Here is a 23,413-nt window from a genome sequence, read left to right on the forward strand (position 1 = left end):
GAAAAATGTCCTTGAAATGTGTCCGCCGCGTCCTGCGGACATCTTCTGAACCGTTCCTCGTGTCCTTCAACAGGAGTTTGAGATTGAGTTGGAGGGATCCCAGTTCTTGCGAATCCTGTGCTATGAGAAGTGTTACGATAAGAGCATGCTCAACAAGGATGACAACGAGATCGTGGATAAGATCATGGGCAAAGGGCAAGTTCAGGTAAGAGAGGAGACTCGTCTGTGATATGAAAAATAAGACGCCTGTGTGTCCTCTTTGGGAGATTACGCAACATGGGACTCGTTTTTGGATTAGCCGTCTAGCCTCTTCGCACAATTTCGTGGTTTTGTAGCAGTTGGCCTCTAATTGCTCCAGTTGGAGAGTCTGAAAGCCCGTTTAGTCAAACAATCTTTAGATGGACACCATTTTTTTTAATCCGATCAAAGTTTGGATAAACATTAAATATAAATCTTGATTGACATGGGCTCAGACAATTTCATATGGGGTGTTCACAATTTTTTTTTGTTCCGATCGAGCATTTAATCCGAATATTCGTCCGTGTAAACGCAGCCAGTGAGCGAGTTATCAATGATTCCGGATGTCAAATTTGTTGGCCAAATTGAGCCCGACGTATTAATTCAGTCAGGTGACAGTTTGACAGCCGAGAAACATATTTGCGTCTCTAACTAGAGGGAAAGTGGGGCAAACATTACATCACATCGCCCACATTTTGTTTAAAAGGCAAGGTTCAACTCCAAAATAATGCCTCGGCATTCGCGAGCTGATTCTCATTAAACATATTTCAGTTTAGAAAACAAGTTCAACAAACTCATCGTTTCCTGTTTTCTCATGTCGCGTATATGAGTCACTTGCACTGCACACCTTGTATACGTTCCAGCGGTTTTCAACACATTTAGCCCACACTCTTCAGTCGCTATCATGACCTTAAGGTTTATTCGAGGAGGACTATACACACGTCTAAATAATGTGGATTTATTCAAATTACGGTGTGACCTCAAAAGATGAATGCTGAGGTTGTACAATTCTTGGAGGGGGAAAAAAAAAAATCCACTCTAAAGACAAATGTAATCTTGGAATTTGAATCATAGTCTTGCATGACATCAGCAAATCACGTGAAACTTCATCAGATTTATTCTGGAAATGTTTTGCTTCTTCACTGGCTGTCTGTGGACGCTACATTTTTTTTTTTCCCCTCAAAAGAGCAATCCAGTTTCGGAAGACAAAAAGAGTTAAGTGAAGTGGGCTCACATTCAAAGCGCTCCAGCAGCACCACATGTTGCGTTTGCTGCTTATCAACTTTAAGGTTTAGTGGTTTGCGGCTCATACATCTTTGACATAACACTGGTCATCTTCTTTTTATACAGCGTTTGTTTTTTTTAATTTTTTATTAAATTTTTTTTTTTTTTTTTTTTCTATACTTTTACTAATACTAATCTGCTAATATTTAAAATTGTTAGTGTGCTGGAACTGCTTATGTTCCACCAACAGGTTCAACAACTGTTAGAGGTCCATTTTTTTAATGATTTTTTTATTTTTGTTAAATCATATATAACAGTAAATCCCACCTCCTTTGTAATGGCCGCCAGTCACAGACAAATGTTGCTGGGAACATCCACTTCTAGCCAACAACAGACGGGGGGGAAAAAAAAAAAAAAAAAAGCAAATAAATACACCACATGTTTGAGACATAAAATGAAGATGGAGCGAGGGAGAGAGGGAATGCCATGTCCCAGACCCCTCGAGAGGGTGGGAACAGTGTTGATTATGTGAGTGGGAAGATTTTCGAGAGGAAAAAAAAAAAAAAAGATTGGCATTCGTAAGATGATTTTAGCTTAGTCCTGTATCGTAAAAGTCCATGGACCATTTTGGGCATTGGCACCTTTTGTCAATCTTGATAAAACAGTTTTTGTGAAAAAGCGCTGATGGATTAAACAGAATGATAGTGTTATATAATTTTGTGTATACAGTGACGGATATTTGTCCGGCGTGCAGATACTTTCACCCAAGCTGTTTGCTTTCTTGCTGAAGTCAAGTTTGGAAGGAGCCGTCGGTGTTTTGCTTTCCTCTCTCGAGTCCTTCGTAAGATTGTGACTGACCGTAAATGGGCATATTGGGCTGGAAGTTTTTTTTTTTTTCTTTTTCGTTTATTTTTTTTTTTATCACCATACTACACTCCTTTTGCTTCACTTTGATCCGATGAGGATCTCGTGGGATAACTTTCAATCGGCATTTATTTTTCTGATAATGTTTAAATGGATAATTTGTAACCACATCCATGCAACACGCCGTTTCGATGGAGCGGCCACTCATCATTTATTTGCCACCCCTCAGCCAGTGATATCCCATGAGCAGATAAACCCCTGACCTCTGGGGTCGCCGTGTCAATCCTTCTATGACCAGCGGCAAGCTCGGATTACACACCTCCCGTCCATCAAGACGTCAGACTCTTTCTCGAAAGAGATTTTTGCGATCCGTATCAGCGCTCCAGGTTGCCACTCAAAGGAAAGAGCTGTCTTCCATTCTGTGATGACTTTGGCATTTTGCCACTCATCTCCCCCTCGGCTATCAGTTGTGTATATCCACCGTGACCTTTCTTAAGAATACAAACGTTGGAAACTTGAATGGCACTTAACAGAGTGCAGACCGCCGCCATGCTGGAATAGTTAATAAAGGTGGAATGAAATTTTGGGAATGTTTTTTGTCCGTGAGCAGATTTTTCCTGGTTCACGGTGCGGTTGACATTTTTACAGTTTCTGGCGTGGGATGAATATGCAGATGGGGACTGAGCCATTTTCAAATTTCGTGCAACACTGAAGTCCCTCAGTGACTCAAAACGGTGACGTTGTTCCTCGGTAATCCAAACAATCTCTCTGTCTTTATGCCTCATCCCTGGAGGAGGTAATTAGCAGAACAAGCGGGGATCAGAGGACCAGTTTTATGTTGATCACAGATAATGAAGCACCAGCAAGATATTTCACCAATTTTTATTTTTTTTTGTGTGTGTAGAACAATTTGCAGTTACTATTTTCTTCACCTTCAGTTTTTATGATTTCTTATGATATATTTTCTTTTCTTTTTTGGGGGGTTGGGGGGGGGGTCCTGATGGTACAAAGCCATTATAGTATCTTAAATATGCTCTTGAGTTCGTCATCTCCATCCATACATGTCGAGTTGCTGATGAATCGACTACATTTTCTGAGCCAAAAAGTACAAACTGTCTCCTGTACTCCGAAGTGCACTCGTTCTCTCTCAAGCACTTTGCAAGTTGTCCCATGTGACACAAGAGTGTGACTTGCCATGCTTTTCTTCAGAGGACCAGTTGCGTAACTGTTGAGCATCCAAATCCCGGCGCTTTGTGTAGCCGCGATCTGTCCGATCGCTCGGCGTCCGCAACGCTTTTGTCTCGGTAACCCGACCCTCACACGCACTCGATTCCAGCCTCCCTTTGAGCTCTCATCTTGAGGCTTTTCTGTGTTCCTTTTTTTTTTTTAAGTCGGGGGGTCATGTGGGTTGTCTTTAAAAGCCATCAGTGACCACAAATTGACCTGATGAGAAAAAACGGAAACACACGTAGCAGGTGAATGTACCATCCTAAAGCATTCATCACCAGCCTTTTAGTTGACCTCACGTTTTTTTTTTTTTTTTGTGAGTGTGCATGCTGGCCATAAAGAAAAATGTTATGACATGCAAAGTCACGTTGCTATGTCCTAATCACCTACTACACCCCTGAGACACCACTGCGGGTTATTTTTATTCGCATGTATTAGGAATGAGTGCACGTCCCGTCCCCCCCTCCTCACTTCACCTCCCGGCATCTCTGCAGCGCTAACGGGCCCCAATAAACCGTAATCTGACCAGTTTCCCGACGATAATGAGAGCCAGATACGACGATGAACTTGGTTTGCCAACGGTTTCTTTAAGCCGCCCTCTTAGAAGTGCAAGCGCGGGACCGAGTTGCGCACATTAGCTGACGTTACTGTAAAAGTACGAGTGCTAAGGGGTTGTAAAGTTGGTGGTGAGCATCTGTCTGCACTCTCATTCCCACTTAAGTGCCGTCGTCTTCTCTCGTCATTAAGCATCCGATGCGAGGATTGACATTTATAAGCTTTGTGAAGGGTTTATTGGTGAAAGGGTTCACATTTTGGCTAATTGCACATTGTCTTGTGTCGACGGAAGCCGAGAAGCCGATTTCTCAAAACAATAACATGGTAGCACGAGTTATAATTTGAGCTTTTCAATGTTGTAATTAAATCCTGTTAGTCTGTGATTGCGTGTTTCTGTGTGTGCGTTAATGTAAATAACGTGTCGCTAATGGTGTCTTTGATCTGGTTTTGTGCCTGCTGTCATTTCAAGCTGCGAGGGCCGCTACAAACATGCGCACACACACGGCTGTCAAGAGCACTAACGGCTTGGGGTGTTGTGTTGTCAAACCCCCGCCCCGTTACATTCGGATAAGGCTGTATTGTTAATGATTGATTTACAAGCACCTCCTTTTTCATTGCGTGTGTCGTTAAATATCAGGGGAATATTATTGTACTTTAAAACAAAAGGCTGTACATTATATATTTTTTTTATTTTGGGTTTATCTGTCTGGGATTTTTAGTCTAACTTGGACATGCTTCGCCCATCCAACTTCAAATGAGCAGTTTCTGCCATGAGGGATATGAGAGCGTATCCTTTGCTTGTCCTCTTCATATGTATCGAAATGACCATCTGAGTATGTGTGCTTGGTTTTTAATGGAGGAGGGATCAATAATTGTGTAGTATGCTATTGGACACAAATCTCAATTTTTTTTGTATTTTATTCTCTCATTTGGGGCAGTGAATGCCACATTTTATTGGATTTGTGCATCAGCCATGAGTCAAAAGTCAGTTTGAAATCGCATTTCAGAAGCTGTTCTGCATCTGAGGACCCTGTGTAATGCGTTGAACATGTAAAAAATGCCATTTAAAGGCCAAAGCAGCTCTCCACCACACATTGTCACCCCCCCCTTTTCCTTTTTCCACAGCCATCCATTTGCTTTGCCAACTATTTCAGATTGAAGCGCACAATCTCCAAAAAATAATGCATGCACCCCCAAGATCTTACAGGCAAGCTGACCAAGTAATTGGTCCTCATTATGACATTGCATAATCTCGACGAGAGATTGACTGCAGATGTCTGCTTTCTGCGGGGATGGCGCAGTTAAAGGGATTCAGAGGAGGGAAAGAAGTGCAATGAGAGCCCCAGATGGTGGCAAACTGCGGTATGCAGAGGGTTAACGTGAGAACAAAGGAGCCCATCGGCGCTAGAGAAATGAAACGCTCTCCACAGAGACTGCGCGGCTCCGTTTTCTCATTCACGAGCGACCTTTTTGTCTCGTGGAGTCTTTGTGCGAAAGGTAATTGGAAACAGTCGAAAGCGGGGCCGGCTTATACAATGATAGTCATATTGGCGGCTGTCAAATTCTATGCTCAAGATAACAATGACGGAAAGGCTTTCTGTTTAGCCGTATTTTACGTATAATCGGCGAACTGGACTGCCTTTTAAAATTTCCCATCGCTGTTATTGTTTCAGGGCGTTCTGATGTGATTAAAAGTGGTTGGGAAACGGAGCGTGACACTGACAAGCTCACACTTCCGTTTTTTTGTGACGATGAAATCTTTAGTCGGGGGTTGCTGTTCGCGAAGCACTTGGAAAATTATTCTTTTTTAACTCCCACGGTATTCTCACCTTCCAAATTTTCACTCACGTATTATACCACGAGTGTAAACACCTTTATGCGACATTGGTAGAAAGAAAGTCACCCCTGTGACTCTTTGAAGAATGTAAACACTCAATCGTAGCGATGGGAAAATGAAGCTTCAAATTTGGTTTGTGAAGCAGTTGTTGTATTTTTGAGTCCTCTAGATGGCACTGTTGGCTTAAATAAAGGGTTTAAAAAAATGGCAAGTCAGTGTGCTTTTCAGCCCAATGTTGAACGGAGAGCGCCACCTACAGGACTCCAAAAATACTCCAACTGGTTCATGAAGCAGAGTTGAAGCTTCATTTACCCATCGCTGCTCAATCGCCACTCGACGGTGCATCGGATGAGCTGTGGATCTGCACTTGATTACGTTTGCCGTTTGGCCTGCGTGATTTTCGTGTAGGAATGAGACGTAATTACCGCGCCATTCAGTTCCTATAGTCAGCATCCGACCACAACATCGTGACCACTTTACATCTGAGATCTAAATCATATAATCATGTTCACTTTGGTCAGCCCGGTCGGAGTTGCAGCGGTGTAGAACCGAGAGCTGGCGTGGTTGTTATACATCTCAATACGCTGTCAACGATGAGCTCGTATCAGTCGATGAGATTGCAATGTGAAAAGAATTTTGACAAGACAAAGGATGGGTGTTATGAATTACGTAATTACCCATTTGTCTCTCGCCCGCTCGGAGCAAAAGGAAAACTAGGAAAACTGTATTTTTACTTACTATTATAAAATAAGCGTGAAGCGTTTCCTTCAGTGAAGATAAAACAGTAGTCGACTGTCAGTCAGTATCGTTAGCTGGAGGTGCTGCAGCTGTTGTATTTGGGTTGCGCCGTGCTGTTTGTGCCTGAACGGGGGGCGTTTGGCTGACATCTGCTCACATCTCCCCCCAGTCATGCTACCGTCTTCATGGGTGAGTCAGAAGAGACAAACATCCACGCTGAAAGGGCCTTGAAGACAATCGATGAGAACGAAAGTTGCTCGAAATATGTAGTTCGTGGACATGTTTTAAATTTTTTTTTTTTTTAATGAATGATTTCCTCATACTTAATTATTACTTTTGCATAGAGCTTTATTGCTTGTCCATTTTCCTGACTTTGGACATACATGAAAGTTCTGCCACCCCAATTATTTATTTATTTATTTTTTGCGCCATTCATCCACTCTTTGAGGCGCTGTCCACGCTTTCCAACTCGCCGTGATTCCGAGCCGTTCATATTATTCGAGCGTGAGCATAAGCCATGTCCCGTTGTTTGATCGTGCTTTATGACTTCCTGTCTCCAAAGGCAAGGGTGGCTGAACATCCATTTCCTGTTCAGACTGAGCTGTCTGCGTCTTCATGTTTACTTTTACTTTAATCTGCAATCAACATACATTTCTGCGTTTACCATGTCCCACTTGGATGCTTAAATGAGATCAGAATGAATGTTTTTGCATTCGACAACATTCTATTCCAACCGGTGACGTAAAAATGTGGGAATTGTTTCCTGTAGCACTGGATCATTTTTAAACTAAAGATAATATCGTTGAATCCCTGGCTTGTCTCTCCGCAAGTCATTTTGACAAGTTTTAACAGCAAGTGGTATCAATTAAAATATTTTTCCCTGTGCAATGACTCAAGTCGTCACGTGGAGGAGAAATGGAATTGTCTCTAAGTTGTCTTTGGGGATGTTTTCAAGTTGTCAGCTATTCTAAAAAAAAAAATGAGGTCAAGTCATTGCAGTTATCTAATGTCAATTAGTCACAATAAATCCAGCTGTGGTGCAAACTGACACCACTTGTAACATTTTCAGGATTCTTCACACGTTAAGGAATGCTCAAATCGAAGTATTAGGCCAGTGGTGTCAAACGCAAAAACACTGTGAGCCAAAAAGTACAGCAGAATTTGAACAATAAAGCAGTTTAAATTGCTTGAGAGCACATCACAGCGCTCTGCATCACTTGCAGCAGCCGGTTGCGTAACCACGGTGCTGTGATGAACACATCGCAGCGATCTTTTCGAAAATGACACGTCAAATGTGTTGAGCTGGCACTGGCCTACCTGTTCTCACTTTCAGTGAGCCGAGTGGGCGTTTATGAGGGAGGCAAGTTGATTTCTCAGCGTCGCACATTGGTTGAATTATGTAATGCGTTGTGTAATCGCCGCGATAAGGATGTGTTGAGTTTCACGATGTGCAGAGGAGGCGTTTGGGGTATATCGAATCTCCTCGTCTCACTCCAGGATGTTTTGATGGAGTCAGCGTGATGCGAGCAGGTCAGCAGGCCGGTCTTTAGTTATTTATTTATTTCTTATTTTATTTTTTTTCCCCCTTCCGGCATCCTCGGTTATTTTCAGATATCCATACATCAAATGAAAGAAAAATAATAATAAAAAAAATAATAATAAAATAAAAAAAATAAAAACAAAAAATATTTTTAAAACAAACCCCCAAAAAATAAAAAAACAAAAACAAAAAAAAATAAAAGAAAAATAGTAAAAAAAAAAAGCTTGAAACAATAGAGGTCTACAAAAATAAATAGATATTAATTTTAATCACAATGGATTTCTTCCAAGTGGCTGGATGCAGTCAGTTGCGGTTTGACTCCCCAGAATAAATAATTCAAGCAGGTCAGTAGCGTGTCATCCTAGGAAGCTGCCCTTGCTTCTTCTCTTCAATGGCTTATGATCCATTTGTTTTATACTCGCAGCTGTCTGCCTATTTGATGTGGTGTCTCCACAGCGCAATCATAGTCGAGCCAGCATATAATGACTTACAAAATAAAATGCTGGGATGAGTCACGCTTAAAGGAATATTTCACTTCACATATCGAGTTTTGGATGTGACTTGATTGTTTGGATGGTGCTTTGTCATCCGTTGCTAGTCCGTAAAAATGCTTTTCTGTCTCTCTGGTCATTTAATCTATCTTGTTATTGTAACACGCCTCAAATGGATTTGATGTCAACGATTTCTGTCTACAATAACACACGTGTCATTTTTTTACAAGAGGGAGCACATAACTCCAATATTGGCCTCTCTTCACTGACTGCATTTTAAAGTTCAGGATATTTCTGTTCGTCTTTAATTTTTTAAATGGCCTCACCCCTGTCCTGTATTTATCTGTTGGGGCGCCAATCACATCGGAATGGAATTTAAATGCTGGCGCTAGACAATGCAATTCATTGATTGGCCTGCACTGCAATGTGGCAATCGGAATGGAATGGGAAGCGCACAAACTGCCCTCCTCAAGCCAAGAAAAAAAAAGAGCACTGAATGCTGGAAGTACTCAACCCGTCATTATTCGCTTTTGTTTTTGTTTTTTTTGTATTCTGCAACTATGCACAAATTAAATCCAAATAATTCATTTGTCTCCTCTTTGCCTCTCCTGTTTCCTTACCACACCCCGCAACCAGAAAGAGGCTCATGTAACACTCTTCCTATTTTCTTGCTTCCTCCCTTGCCTTTGCTCCATTTTGTTCCAAAGTGTTTAATAAGTGATGGAGCGGTTAATCTGCTGAAGATCACCCCCCAAAGCCTTAGATGAAAAGAAAATCGGAATAATCTGTCGAAAACCCCGAGGCTGATTCCCCACCCTGCCAAACGTCCTCTGCGCTCCCTTTTTTTATGTTGCACTCCCACAGTACCTTGAAGGGCATGCCTTTGAAAGCCCCCCCCCGCCCCCCTCACATGCACACGCACGCACACACACACACAAACATAAACTCGTATACAGTCTGCTCAACCACGTATTGAGCGTTGGCACATTTCGGGACTTAATGCTATTCAATCCGCTACGTGTTGTTTCCGTACTCTTGATTGGTTGCCAGACCAACCCAGGGTGGACCCCGCTGGCTCAACTTGAAGCTGCTCCAGCTCACCCGCGAGGCCGCAACCCTACTAAGGAAAAGCGCTTTAGTAAATAGTTGCGTGTAGGTTCCCTTTAGTTTTTTCTCGTTATTCATTTGAGTATTTAAAGGATGATCTAATCCAATCCAATTTCATTTACAATCCTTTTTTTTTTTTTTTTCCTATTCTGGTTTAAGTACCAAAGCGAATTCTGAACGAGAAGAGGTCATGAGCTCAAACTCCTGTCTCCAGCATAATGAATGGGGGGTGGGGGCTGTTGCATATTCATGTTTGAGGGTCGCAAGCGTTAAATCGATGATTAATTCATCTCTCGCTCGTGAGTGCGATTGTCATGGAGCGATAGAGATGGAGTTTGGAGTGGAAACCAGCAAGTAGTTCAACCCTCCCCCCCCCGCTTGCCTGGTCAATACTGAGCGGCTTTAACTCGACACTGCGCTTTTATCGGCGTGAACGCCTCCCAAGAGAACAAAGAGTCTGTTCTTGCACATGGCAAAGCCAAGCAACCATGAAAAGCAAGTAGCATGAAATAGTCTGGTGCAGACAAATATTATCTTGGCATTGCTTTCATGTTAATAGTCTGCAATTAAATACCTTGTAGGGTGTAACTGCGGCTTTGGGGCGAGCTGTGGCGGTCTTTCCAGCGCAGACTTTTCTCGTACGTGAACCACAGTGTTGCGTCAACATGTCTTTTGTTACGCTATACAGTACGTAGGCTTGTATTTAAATGGAAGAAAAAAAAATCATTAGATGGTAAAGCTGTGGAATTAATCGAACTTCAATTACGGTTACGATTATTACAGTCAAGGATTACAAAATTAGCATAATCAATAATTAGCATATTATATGCAGTATATTATGAATAAAACGGACATTTTAGTGAGTTTACTTAAGTTCAAAATGTGGTCATTTTATTGCAGTTGTTTATTAAGATGTTATAACTGTTCTATGGCAATTTATAATTGTACAGCAATACTCAAATCTTTACATTTGCGCCTTTTTTAAATTTCAAGATAGAACAAATTTGATTTATCATATTGTTTCCTTTCCATTTGTTTTTGTTTTGTACTAAAAAAAAAAAAAGTTTGAAAAATGGGGATTTCAATTATTACTAAAATAATGGCTATTAATATTTTTTTCCTTCTCGATGGCGTATGGATGTGTGTTCATTCCATGATGTTGACGTGACGGGCATGTTGGACTCTGGATGACCTTGTTTCATCGACGACTGAAAGAGCGAAGATTGGAAAATGGTCTAAACCTTGACAAAAGTGCAAGAATGACTTGTTTAGGACTCCTTATAAAAGCAGAATCAACATTTTGAACACGCATCATCGTAACGCTGCGTTCAACACCAAATTCGTTTGAGCGTTCCGCTTTGTTTCATTGGCTGGCGTTTCGCGGCAGAGGATGTCCTCAGACAGACGGCAGCGATCATTTTCTCCTGCACACGTGAAGAAAGTCACATTTTATTTTTAACCTCGCAAAAGCTCAGACTGTCGTTATTTATTGGTTCCTGTTAACCTGTCATTGGGTGGAAATACCCATTTCATCAAATGCGCAGTTGGGTTCCAAGCTTTTTTTTTTTTAAAAGGTTCTGCCCGCGACTGCTTTTCACATTTTGGGGTTTGTTGAAATGTTTTACTAAATGTATTTTGGTTTTGTGAAGGAAAGTTAAGGAGCTTGCCAACACTGGCTGCTGCCCCTCAACAAGTTGTCCAATGAGAAGAAAGCGGGCTTGTTAAGGGGATATTATAAAAGTTGAGCTGATTCATTGTCGTGGAAAGCTAATAATTCACATTCCTCCTCCTCTTCAGATTTGGACTTGTGTTGTCAACACAAATTTTATTTTGAAGCTATTATCTCTTATCTGCTTTATGCATGTTAAATACATATTGTGATCAAGACAAGCGCTCCGATATCTATTTCTTTCCACGTCTTTTCTCTCATCTGACCCAAAAATATCTCATGTCTCCCTTGGGGTTTTCTTCCCTCTCATTACCCCCCCCCCCAAAAAAAATTGTTTTCCCAGACATTCTTTCCAAAAAGTGACGCATGGAGTGTGTGTGTGTCTCGTACTTGCAAATGTTGGGGGTTAAAAATACACTCTGGCAGGGGTTGACTGAGGTCTTCTCTGTACGAACCAGACACACACACACACACTCACACACACATTCGTCGTACTTGTTGCTCGCCATTTATCGTGACTGTGGAACATGGAGTTTTTTTGACAATATGATAACACGTCTGCTGCAATCTTTGGCATCTTGGAGAGAAATGATGACTTTTTTTTCCCATTTTTAGATGTGGACCTACAGGAATTATTTAAGACTTCTTCCCGCTCGACAAGCCAAAATCAATCATTTTAATCTCAATTTTTTTTTTTTTTTTTGCATCAGTCATGGTGTATTTTAGACAGAATCTCCATGACAGAAGCTCTTGGAAAATGTTAAAATAAAGTCTAATCACAATCCCTCGCCCAATTCGCTCTGGAATGCATGTCAACATCCGATTTGTTCGCAACTCCAAATTTAGGAATTCTGTTTTGCCTCGAGGACATAATTGTACTGATAATTTGTCCCATGGTTGGACGATCAGCATGGTAAAATCTTTAACAGTACAGACCAGGGCCGGGTGGCCATCGGGAATTTTGGGAAAATAATGAATTTCTGGAGGTAAAAAAAGTGTCCACAGGCATTTTTAATCAAACCCTCACCGCCGTATTTATTTATATTTTTTTAAATGTTCGATTCAGTGCGTCTCCTTCAAGAGACTTATTTTTGCCGGCCGAGTTAAAAAAAAAAAAAAAAAAAAAAGGATCTTTGACGTTTTTAGCCGTCAATGGCAGTAAATGAGTTAATGAGACAACCTCTGGGGCATTCAACTCCACAACTTCCGCACTGTACGACTGTGTATACCATTCGCAGGCTAACTCATCACATTAGCAGTGTACGACTTTGTCAATGCAGCCCGGTGTCTTTTTTTTTTTCTTGAGTGGGTGGAATGTTTTGCCCTCTGGTAGAAAAAAGGAATGCGAGACGGTGGATGGCGATGGAGTTTGACAGGCTTGCCCAGCCTCCCGCGCCCTCATTGATCCATTCAGACGCCTTTTTAAGAACAAGACTGCCCTTTCTGAATCAAGGCGGTGATTCGCTTTTGAACGCGTCTTCTTGGAGGATGTGAGCTCATGCGTGTGCGCGTCTGTCGGCGGATGACTTTTCAATGTCAGCAGACAGGCCTCGCGTTAGAAAAAAAAAAACCAAAAAAAAACCTGACTTCCAAAGTGGCCGGAAAAGCGTGGTGAGGAAGTCATCTGCAACAAAAGGCGTAAGTAATAGGCGGGCAGAGAAGAAAAGTGAGAGGAGGGGGTGGCGCTTGGGAATGAAAAGTGGGTTCATTTGAAACGCATTTCCACAAGGAAATCTCCCCGCTGTTCACATTAATTATTCCCACCCAGCCCACTTCCCCATTTGACGACATATGGGACTTTCTCCGCGTCACTTGGCTGCTCGCTTCCCGACCGTGGCGACCAACTCTGGGAAAGGTTGACAAAAGGTCACATGGCTGAACAACACCGCGCTCTCACTCTCTCCCATTGAGGGTCTTTATCCCCCCCCCCCCTCCCCCCTTCCCAAGTGCCTCCATCTATTTCGGAGGTGTGTCCACCAACATCTGGAGAAGCACAGCCGCGTCAGTGGCTGGGCACATTCAGCATCCCCCCCCCCCCCCCCCTTTCCATTCGTCCTCCCCCCGTTCCCTCTCTTTTTGCTCGCTCCCTCTCTCGCTCTTGTCACGCTTGCACTGTCTGTGCTGCTAGTCAAACTGCACGCAGTGAGGAGATGTTGGCAGCTGAGTGTGGATCGAGCTCCTAGGTGGAATTACTGCTAAGCTTATTAGGAAACCATGGCAACCGCTTGTCCTCCTGCCTTTCCTCTTTTTGATATTTTTGAAATGCTCTAACAGAACCCACTGGAGATTTTTTTTTGGCTTCAATCATCACATCAGGAGCTTCTGTTGATTGGTGTCAGGCTACAAACGGCTTCAACCCCCTCAGCCGCCCACCTCCACCACCTCTTTGTAGCAGCACTTCTTCCACCTGCGTCTGTTTGAAGACGGCACCTGAGGTTTTGGGATGACGGAGATCCTCGTGCCGGATGTAAACCTGAACTCGGTGTGCGAGCATCTGGAGCAGCAGTGCTGCGTGGACCAGAATCAGCACAACCTGTCCAGCCAACCGCAGAGTCCTGTGCTCAAGAGGCACACCAACACCGGGGCCAAGCTATGGGGTCGCGTCCGCAGCAAACTGCTCAGGCAAAAGGTTTCCCCACATATGCGTTCATAGATGCACATGCACTGCCTTCCTTTTGTCAAGTTGTCAGCTCCATCTGTCTACTTTTTAAATTAGTGCGGTCCCTCCTGCCTGGTGTCATTCAGTTCAGATTGGGCTATTGTTCTTATCATCTGGTCTATTCAACTCATGTGAATTGACAATTCAAGCTGCTTTCTCAACATGAGCAGCTTTTTTTTTTTAAATAGAAAATGATTGAAAGTTGCATCAGTCGTTTAAAATGTTGGTTTGTTTGTGTTAACCATCACAGTTGTGAATGCAGCATTTTAAAATGTCAATTGAACTTGACCCCCCCCGAGCATTTTAATATAATTGTTTGTCAAATTCAAGAAGTACGTTGAATTTTATATGCAGAGAGTCAAACTCATAAGAGAAGCACTGTACCAGTCTAGTATGAATCATTTCTGCCTCTTTGTAATTACAGTGAGAGATTAGAGCCCCCTAGTGTTCAATACAAGTATTGTCTCCCCTTCCCCAGAGTTGAGCCATTCCCCTTTGGCATTTCGCATGCTGTACTTTGTTTTTCTTCATTAATTAACTGACACGTGCACATTTGCCTCCTGTTTTGCATGCAACTGACTTCCCAAGGGGAGTTTTTGTTACAAGTGTTGGCCTCGCAGCTAATAATGTTTCTCACGCACTAATTTGTTGCGGTGGGTGTAGCGTTCGCTTGTGTGTAATATGATCGCCTACAAGAGGCAGTTATTCAGTCATTTGTGTTCACATTTGCGGATTCAAGCCTTGCAAAGAATCAAAATATTATTTGCCGTCAGTGTTTAATGCAAAGTCTCAAGGAGGTATACGTATATAAAAAAAGAAGTTGCACTTAACAGCATAAAAGGAGGCTTCCGTGCGCTCAGCCACAGGTGTTGCATTGATTCTTTCCTGCTTCAGTCTCCTCCCTTCACCTCAATGTGCAGACGGCATCAGGGAGGTTGTCGTCGTTTATTTCATCACACTGTGAGCGTCACCCCCACCGCTCTGCATACACCCCGCACCGAACTCCCATGTGAAGGTCCCATTCATCCACTCACTTATATTCAAAGAAGCTTTTGAAAAGCTGATGAGTACACTTGCAGAGCTCGGTTACCTTTTGATCCTATCAAGTCCGCTACAATTCTCTCTTTATTTCCACCCCCATCCCGCACGTCAGCTTCGGCATGCTGTTTGAACGAGAATCACATAACTTCACTGTTTAAAAAAAACAAAAACAAGCTGCAGTGGCTTTTTAAAATGCTCTGAGAATGAATATTTTAATTGCTTTTAGTAGCCCTGCCGAAAGCTTTACCTTAAAACAGATTGAAGGAAGATAATGAGAAGTCTGGATTTGAAAAAGTAATTTGACTAAAATGAGACAGTGTGAATGTGCCGAACTGACACAAATTCTGATGATGCGCCTACTCAATTGTTGCCGGGGATTTGACTATCTGTTAGACATCATGTTCTCTGCCAGATGACCTGTTTGCTGGATTTGTTTTTGTTTTCTTTGTGCACTTTGAGCCAGCTTAGGGTTGAGAACAATAGAGCTGTCGTCGCGGCTTACCCTGTTGGAAGACGACCAGATTCGAGCATTTTTATCCACGGTTATTCCACTTTCTGCCCTTGCTGCATTTTAGCCCCAATGCTCTTTCATTTTCAAATTTTGATTAGTGCTGATGAGATGCAGCGGAATGTCGCTTCACAAATTAAATTGGTTCCGTGATTCCTGTTCAGGGAAATGCAAGTAGAGTTTTGGATGACTTTGCTGAGCAGCTGATCGGAGCTTAGCTTAGAATTTAAAAGTAATGAGCAGCAGATAAACGATTGTCTTGAATGGGATGCTAGTTTTGCGTCAGATGTGTTAGAAAAAAAAATGTCTCCAAATTAGGGCTGTACTTAAAAAAAATCGAAATAATTTTCTTTTACATAACCTGATATTGATTCATAAAACCATATCGATACTTTCAATGACGATTTACATGACTTCAGAGAACTTGTCACTATGCAAAATTAGCGTATGAAAACAAAATGGCCGAAGCTGGGAAGTCACCATACCTCCTCCTCCTCCTCCATTGAGCTGTCAACTCCTTAGAAAAAATTGACCTCAGGATGACCAAACGGCTTGTAAACGATACGTGTTGTTATGTTTGGTGAAGCCGAACAGGCAGGTCACTCAATGTTCTTGCCAGGCCTCAAAAGTGGAAAATGAAACATTGCTGACTCTCACACTCCATCCAAGATCTTGAAGACTCATCAGAGATTAACAATCTTACCGTCTTGCTATAAAAACTTCAGTTTCTATTGCACGAAATCAAATCAGTCTTTGGTTATGTTGCATGTAGCGGAGCTGAGCTAATCCAATTTTGCATTGTCCCCATTTTCATGTAAAGAATTGTAATTATCATCGGTGTTACTCTCGTTTGATGAGGTGTTTTTGAGGTGAATTTCTGCTTCATCCGTGTACTCATAAGATAACTCCGCATTGTGTGTGCATCAGCACTCTGAGCCCCCCAGGCTGTAGAACTGTCCATGTTGCGTAATAAGCGTAATGCGTGCCTGTATGTTGCTTTGTGCACACCCTATAAGAGAATCTCACTGTGGCCGGGAGAGCTACTCCAGCTCCGCAAATCGTAAGCCTCGGCCGTCTCAAAGCCCTCGCCGATTGGCCCGGGTGCAAATGTGGCGAAAGACGGCCACATAGTAACCGGGTTAAAGCGCTCACATGCCCAGGGTGACATCAGCTGCTGTTGAGGGAAGAAAGTCCCGGTTGCCGCCTCACATGTAAACATGCTGATGCGCTTCGTGTCCCTAAAAATAGTTGCGTTGGTGACGAACGCGAGCGAGATGCGTCACATCTGGAGCTGGACTCTCATTGGCCCTGTGAGCCTCATAAAGGAAGCAGTGCAGTGTTGAGTCTTGATATCTAATTAAAGGGCTAATTATAAGATGTGTGAAGCTCATGAATATTGAAGCACGGTGATTTGTTGAAACGAATGGGATTGCCCATCTTGGGCTAAAATACAAATTGAAACAACACGCTTCCACAGCAATCTATAAAATATGACGGTGGAACCTCTAAAATGGAGCTGGTCAACCTCCTATTTGTTCATATTTGAAGTAATCAAAGTGGTCCGAAAAAAGGCAAAGAAGCTGCTTTATGTCACGCAGGATCGCGGACAAAAGTTGCATTTAACGACTGGCCACTCAATATTGCTAAGTGGTTTGCCGGACTCCTGAAAGTAGAGGAAAATTCTTTCCTGAGCAGCTCTATGAAAGTGTTTGTTTGGGTGAGGGTCAGTAAGTGTAAACGCCGCCTCATATCGGATCCACTTGTGCTTTTACAATCCTATCGGAGAACATTCATTTTTAATCAGGCTTCGGGAGCGGAGGAATATCCTTAACTCATCTAGGACCAGCCCAGGCAAAAGGAATAGACATTTTGGCGTCTATACCCGTCAATGGCAGTGAATGAGTTTTAATTTTTTCTTTTTTTTTTTTTTCTTTTCCCATTGAGCTGTGTGCATGGGAGTGTACAAGAGGCATCATCTCGCGGCAGTGATTGCCTGTCGCTCGTCTCAAACGCAATCCCTGCTGGGGAAAACGGACAAATGGCATTTTTACGAGCCAATGAAATACGAACATGTAATGGTCGAAGCCGAATGCTGCCAATGAGTTTGTATTTGTGTGCCAAAGTTCATCATTAGAGGCTGCGTTGTGTTGACATAACATCGTAGTAGTGACCCCAAACCAGACTATTAAAAAAAAAAAAAAAAAGACGGAACTGAATTGCACTTTTTAATGAAAGCATTGCTCGAGTTTGAATCAACATGAGAGTTCTCTTGGTGACAATAATCTGATGATGTTAAGAAGCAAGCAGCCCGCATGTTTGGTATCACTCAGTCTTTCTGTCTCTGTTTTGTCTTGCAGCTTGATCCTCAAACCGTGCAGTCCAAGAACTGGCACATGGACGTCATTGAGATGAACGGGGTGAGATGGGAAATTTCAGACAAAATAGCTTTTGGCAGATTTTATGAAAGCCAGTCCTGATTGCTTTTTTTTTTTTTTTAGGAGTCGCCTAAAAGCCGCAAATATTAAAAGAACTTACTGACTGCAAAACATTTAGGTTACGGGGGCCCTGGCGTGGGTGGCGCATACTTAGAATTTCCTCTTTATTTTTGTTTGTCTTTAGATAAAGGTGGAATTCTCCATGAAGTTTACAAGTAGGGACCTGAGTTTGAAGAGGACGCCATCCAAAAAACAGACTGGTGTGTTTGGAGTCAAAATCAATGTGGTAACAAAGTAAGTCGATAAACTTTATTACGAAAATAAATCTTGCTAGTGTTCATCTCGTTTGCGCTCCCCTTCCTGTAACAATTAAATCAAAATATCCACCATTTTAAAATTGTCCTTAGGTGTTGAGTCCCCGTGTTAGGAAGTGTCCCAAACGAAATCCCTCCCACACAAAAAATAAATAAATAAATAAAAAATGGCGACAGCAATCATTAAAATGTCTCTAATGACGTTTGCAGGCGCGAGCGCTCCAAGGTGCCTTACATCGTCCGCCAGTGCATTGAGGAAGTGGAGAAGAGGGGAATCGACGAGGTGGGAATCTACAGGATCTCAGGGGTGGCCACTGACATCCAGGCCCTCAAAACGGCTTTTGATACCAGTAAGAAAACGCTCAATTTGAATTTGACGGGTGTAGAAGCCAAAAAGTGCTTTCATTTTACCTGGGCTGACAAAGTCGGCATATTCGCAGGTGTTCTTTATGCAACTCATTGTTTCACGTTCTTAACGGGGAATGTTGTATGTATCCTCACTAGTCTAAACACGGTGTTCTAATTAATGCTCCATTTGTACAATTGGATAGGGCGGCGGCCATTTTGCCATGTCATTTTCAGTCGACTGCAAGTGGCAGTACGAGGCAAAATGGCCGTCCACAAGCGCAATATTAATCAAAATACTGCGTTTAATCTCATAGGGGCTCTTAGAATATTATTTTAGTCAATATTTTTTTTGACTTGACTTCCCCTTTAAGAATTGCATTTTCTACATCAATCTCTGACATGAGCTGTTTCAAACTCTAAGATTTTTTTTTCTTTTCTTTGATTCGACTGACTCTCCTTTACCTGCGCAACTTCCGTTAATCCAAAGAGAAGTGTTTGTTGGGTTTGTGTAGGCCCAGTAGTGAAATTGAATGATAGTGTTGTGATTTACATGAACTGATAGCTGCGTTAAGCCAGAACCTCCTCACATCATTTTAGATCCGCACGAACCGAGTGTCGTCTTTCATTTTAGTGTGCCCTTATTGAGCTCGCCTGCACGAATGGCCGCCCGGGCATTTTTGCGAGATGATAACATACCTCTCTAGAGTACAAAGCCAGCTGTGTTCTGGAGAGTTTTGAGTTGAGTTTGTAACTGCGGCTGGCTGACCTCTAGATACCAAAGACATCCTGGTGATGTTGAGCGACATGGACATCAACGCCATCGCGGGAACCCTCAAGCTGTACTTCAGGGAGCTGCCGGAACCTTTGCTCACCGACCGCCTCTACCCGGCCTTCATGGAGGGAATATGTGAGACAGGTTTTCCCCTCAGTGCGGCACATTTAAGCTGGACACTGGATGTGAAGGTTTTTTTTTTTTTCCTCTCCACTGTTGCGCAGCTCTGTCCGACCCTGCAGCCAAGGAGAACTGCATGATGCACCTCCTACGCTCGCTTCCCGACCCCAACCTCATGACCTTCCTCACTCTTCTGGAGCACCTTAAACGGTACATTCTTCTTCAGCGGACAACAGAGGGCGGTAGAGAGCAAAACGGCATCGTATTTGAACTGCTTTTGAACGTTCACCTCGTTTGACTCTACAGGGTGGCAGAGAAGGAGCCCCTCAACAAGATGTCCCTCCATAACCTGGCCACCGTATTTGGCCCCACTCTACTCCGACCCTCAGAATCGGAGAGCACCAAGGCACAGAATATTACCTCCGCCTCTGACATCTGGTCACATGACGTCATGGCTCAGGTACCATCGGCATTCACGTCCGATGTCTTTCGTTTATCTCGTCACAACAACAGCTGTGTGATTAAAAAGCGCTGATCTGTCAGCTCGTTATTATGCTATTAATATAATATTCCAAATGGTCTTGGTGACATGAAGAATTATGATTCAAGAGGTTTCCTGCTGATTGTATTAGTTGCTCACAACTTCATAGTGTGGACATTCGGGATAGGTCTTGTAGTTGTTTATTATTTATTTAATTTAGTCTTTTTTTTTTTTTTCATTTTACTGATAGTTGCCACACTGAGTTACCCCTGAGCTTATTTTTCATTTTATTGAGGTATTTTTTTTAAAAGTTGCTGTGTAGCGATTAAATGCTACGTCACATTTCCAAATCACGTTACACATTGCCGCCGTAGGAACAGAAGCCTGTCATAAATTTGGCCGTTCTGGCAATGATCTTGGCTGAAACTTGTGATTTCACGCACTCACTGTTTGATGGGTTCTTGCCTTAAAATAAGCGTGGTCAGGATACTAAATTTCCATATAAATTTCCCTCCCACACAGTTTTAGTGTTTCTCGGGGCCATTCTCCTATCTGAATCTATTCATCTGTCACGAGGGATGCGTTTCTTGTTCATTCCAGTAATTTTATGTCCGCCACACTCCCCTCCCCACCAAATTAAAAAAAAACAAACCAAAAAAGTAAAGTAAATATCCTAAAATAGTATAGCATGCAGAGCGAAAACATTGTGCATCAATTTCAGTAAGTCAGTGTTTGTCTTGGAAATAACTTAAGGGCTTTATGATTTTTTTCCAAGCGTATAAAATGTTAAAGCTGACTGGATGCTAGCTCAATCTTCAGCGAAGCGCGCGGTCATCTCTGGAGTCCCATAAATGAAATAAACCAAAAAGCAGCGTGCATATTGGACATTCCATGATTTGAAATTGTCCCGGTTCAACTCGCAGGATGAAACCAAAGCGTAAATCAAATGAGATCATGACCAGCAGGGAACACAAAATAGGATTGATGCAGAACTTGCGATCAATCAAACAACGTTACGATATGGCCTCTAAACACGGTGTTCTGATTAATACGGCGCTGGTAAAATGTGAATCATGAACACTCACCCAGCTGTTTTCAGCCAACCAGGAGGCTGACATTTTACGTGGCATCGCCCGCTACTGTCGACTGAAATTGACATCATATTGCCCTCGGACTCGCCTCGCGAACGCCGCGTGACGTAAATAAATAAATAAAAAATAGGTGAGCCATGACGCTTGCAAGGTGAACTCGTGGGCAATTTTTGTTTTTTGAGAGGGTGTGAAAATTATATATTGAAGTTGAAACATATCATGATTTTTATGAATGTGACCTGTTTGTGTGTGTGTGTGTGTGCGTGTGCGTGTGTGTGTGTGTGTGTCCAGGTGCAAGTGCTGCTCTACTACCTGCAGCATCCTCCCATCTCCTTTGCTGAGCTCAAGCGGAACACGCTCTACTTCTCCACCGACGTTTGAGCCCATCTTGCCTCCGTCGGGGCGACGGCCGGAGAATGACAGACTGCGTACGACCCCCCCCCCCCCCCCCCCCCCCCCCCCGGTCCTCTTACCTCGCCTCTCCTACAAGCGGACATCTCCTCTTGACTGTACAGCACTCCTCCCAACCTTATACCGTTAACTTCCGAGCATCCTGGTTTGGCGGCAGAGGATGGATTTCGGAGGCCACAGCCTGGCGCCGTGGCACAGGATCAAGCCCGGGGGGGACGCGACGTCGAGCGTTGTCCCCTTACTCAGAGGCATTCCACAACAATTGCATTTATGTTTTGTAATAATTCTGTTGTTTGCTTTTTCTGTCTTTCTGGCTTTGCGCATGTGGAGGAGGAGGTGTGTGTGTGTGTGTGTGTGTGTTGGACTGCAAGAAATGATTGACTAGCAAAGTGGGTCTCCTTTTTCTTAAACAGACATTCCCTCCCCACTGATTCTTGGCCAGATTAGCCCTATTTATTTGAAATATCTATATATATCTGTGCCTGTACAGTTCTGTGCAACTAGAGAGAAGCTCTAAGGAGTTTGTTTTTTTGAAGTCTATTCAGGTTGTGATGTTATTTTTTAGTCAGATTTTCTCACTCACCTTATTCATGGTTGGTAAATTGTACGGAAGACATTCGATACGGACGCTGACAGTTTGTTACCCACCACTTTGTAGAAGAAACAGGAAGTTTAGTTGGGACTCAATAGGGGGTAAAAACACAATGAATTAAACATGTTGCTTTTTTTTTTTATCTTATTGTTGCATTGCAAGCCTCTTTCACATCTCACTGCACCGGTATAATCAATAGGAAGATTTGTGTAGTTGCCCTCATTGCATGTTCAGCTCGTCATTAAAATCAGTAACGTAGCGAAGGCCCGTTTCTGCTCTGTACAAAGCCAACTTTCTGCTGTCAAGTCTGCAACATATTGAAAATATCCTGCAAAAAAAGTGAGAGTCATACTATTTGGTATTTTTCATAGAGTAAAATAAACATTTTAAAATGTTTTATTTGACTTCCTTTGAGAAGAATTTAAGTATGCTGTACTGTAATTTTGAGGCTAAATGTAAATGTGAACGTTTTCCCCTTTTTATAATGAAATAAAAGACAAACCAACTCACTCTGTGATAATTATTTACAAATGAAACCGTGGATACCAAACAGAAACCAATTCAACATGGCATTTCCTCACAAATGACTTGTGACAAGTTGCAGAAGTAACAACTACTTAGGCTTTTGCCATATGCATTTGTTTACAAAATGAGGCCAAAAATAAAATTAAAGTGGCATCTTATCTACTGTATTTGTATACTCATCTATGCAATTTCTACCACTTACCTAGACAGGGCCAATGGTGGGATAAACTTGGATTTGTTGCCACACAGGTGACAATTGACACAGATTATTTGAATAATATTCCTATTTCAGTTGAACAGATGCAATTTGGACATATCACATTTTAGTCTTAATTGTGACAGGAAACTCATTTATAACATTTGAAAAATATTTATCGTTTGAAAAAAAGGGGGCTATGAAGAGTGATTGTGGCTTGAAATCATATTTTATCCCAACTTCACCTTTGGGCTAAGCGGTTCTAAAATAAATTTCCAACATTACCGCATTGATTTTCCTCCTGAACCTACGCAAACAGCGCCCTCTTCTGATCAAACTCACACAGTGCTGCTGCACGAACGACGTTCACTAAAGTCAATCTTTCCGCTATCATTCCTGCTACATATGATATTGAAAAGTACTAGAAATTACCGCTAAAAGGTTGGTTAACAGTACATTGAATGGGATACATGTGCATTTGCATTTATTATAATGTGACATTTTGTCTCAGAAAATAAATCAAAATAGTGTACCATAAAATGCAGTGCATAGTCAATTCACAAAATGAAATCGTCCAAAAGCTAAAGTAAGGAGGAGTAATCGGTTTATTGGATTGGGTCAGTATTATGCACTTTTAAAAAATAATACAA

General features: G+C 42.4%; 1 protein-coding gene across 3 annotated transcripts in view; it reads left to right on the forward strand.

Moving 5' to 3' along the window:
- Positions 1-21,485, forward strand: part of abr (ABR activator of RhoGEF and GTPase) — a 57,872-nt gene extending 36,387 nt beyond the window's left edge. For all 3 annotated transcript variants that reach the window (XM_088279059.1, XM_088279060.1, XM_088279061.1), the window contains exons 16-23: positions 74-205; positions 17,836-17,895; positions 18,098-18,207; positions 18,438-18,577; positions 19,348-19,482; positions 19,572-19,677; positions 19,774-19,927; positions 21,331-21,485. In XM_088279059.1, coding sequence (XP_088135185.1) covers positions 74-205; positions 17,836-17,895; positions 18,098-18,207; positions 18,438-18,577; positions 19,348-19,482; positions 19,572-19,677; positions 19,774-19,927; positions 21,331-21,420 — 927 coding nt within the window. In that variant the 3' untranslated portion in view covers positions 21,421-21,485. The remainder of the gene's footprint in view (positions 1-73; positions 206-17,835; positions 17,896-18,097; positions 18,208-18,437; positions 18,578-19,347; positions 19,483-19,571; positions 19,678-19,773; positions 19,928-21,330) is intronic.
- The last annotated feature ends 1,928 nt before the right edge of the window (positions 21,486-23,413 follow it).

This window comes from Idiotropiscis lumnitzeri, chromosome 17, assembly GCF_059441095.1.
Source record: "Idiotropiscis lumnitzeri isolate Australia: NSW breed Sydney's pygmy pipehorse chromosome 17, RoL_Ilum_1.0, whole genome shotgun sequence".
In the NCBI taxonomy this organism is placed as follows: domain Eukaryota; kingdom Metazoa; phylum Chordata; class Actinopteri; order Syngnathiformes; family Syngnathidae; genus Idiotropiscis; species Idiotropiscis lumnitzeri.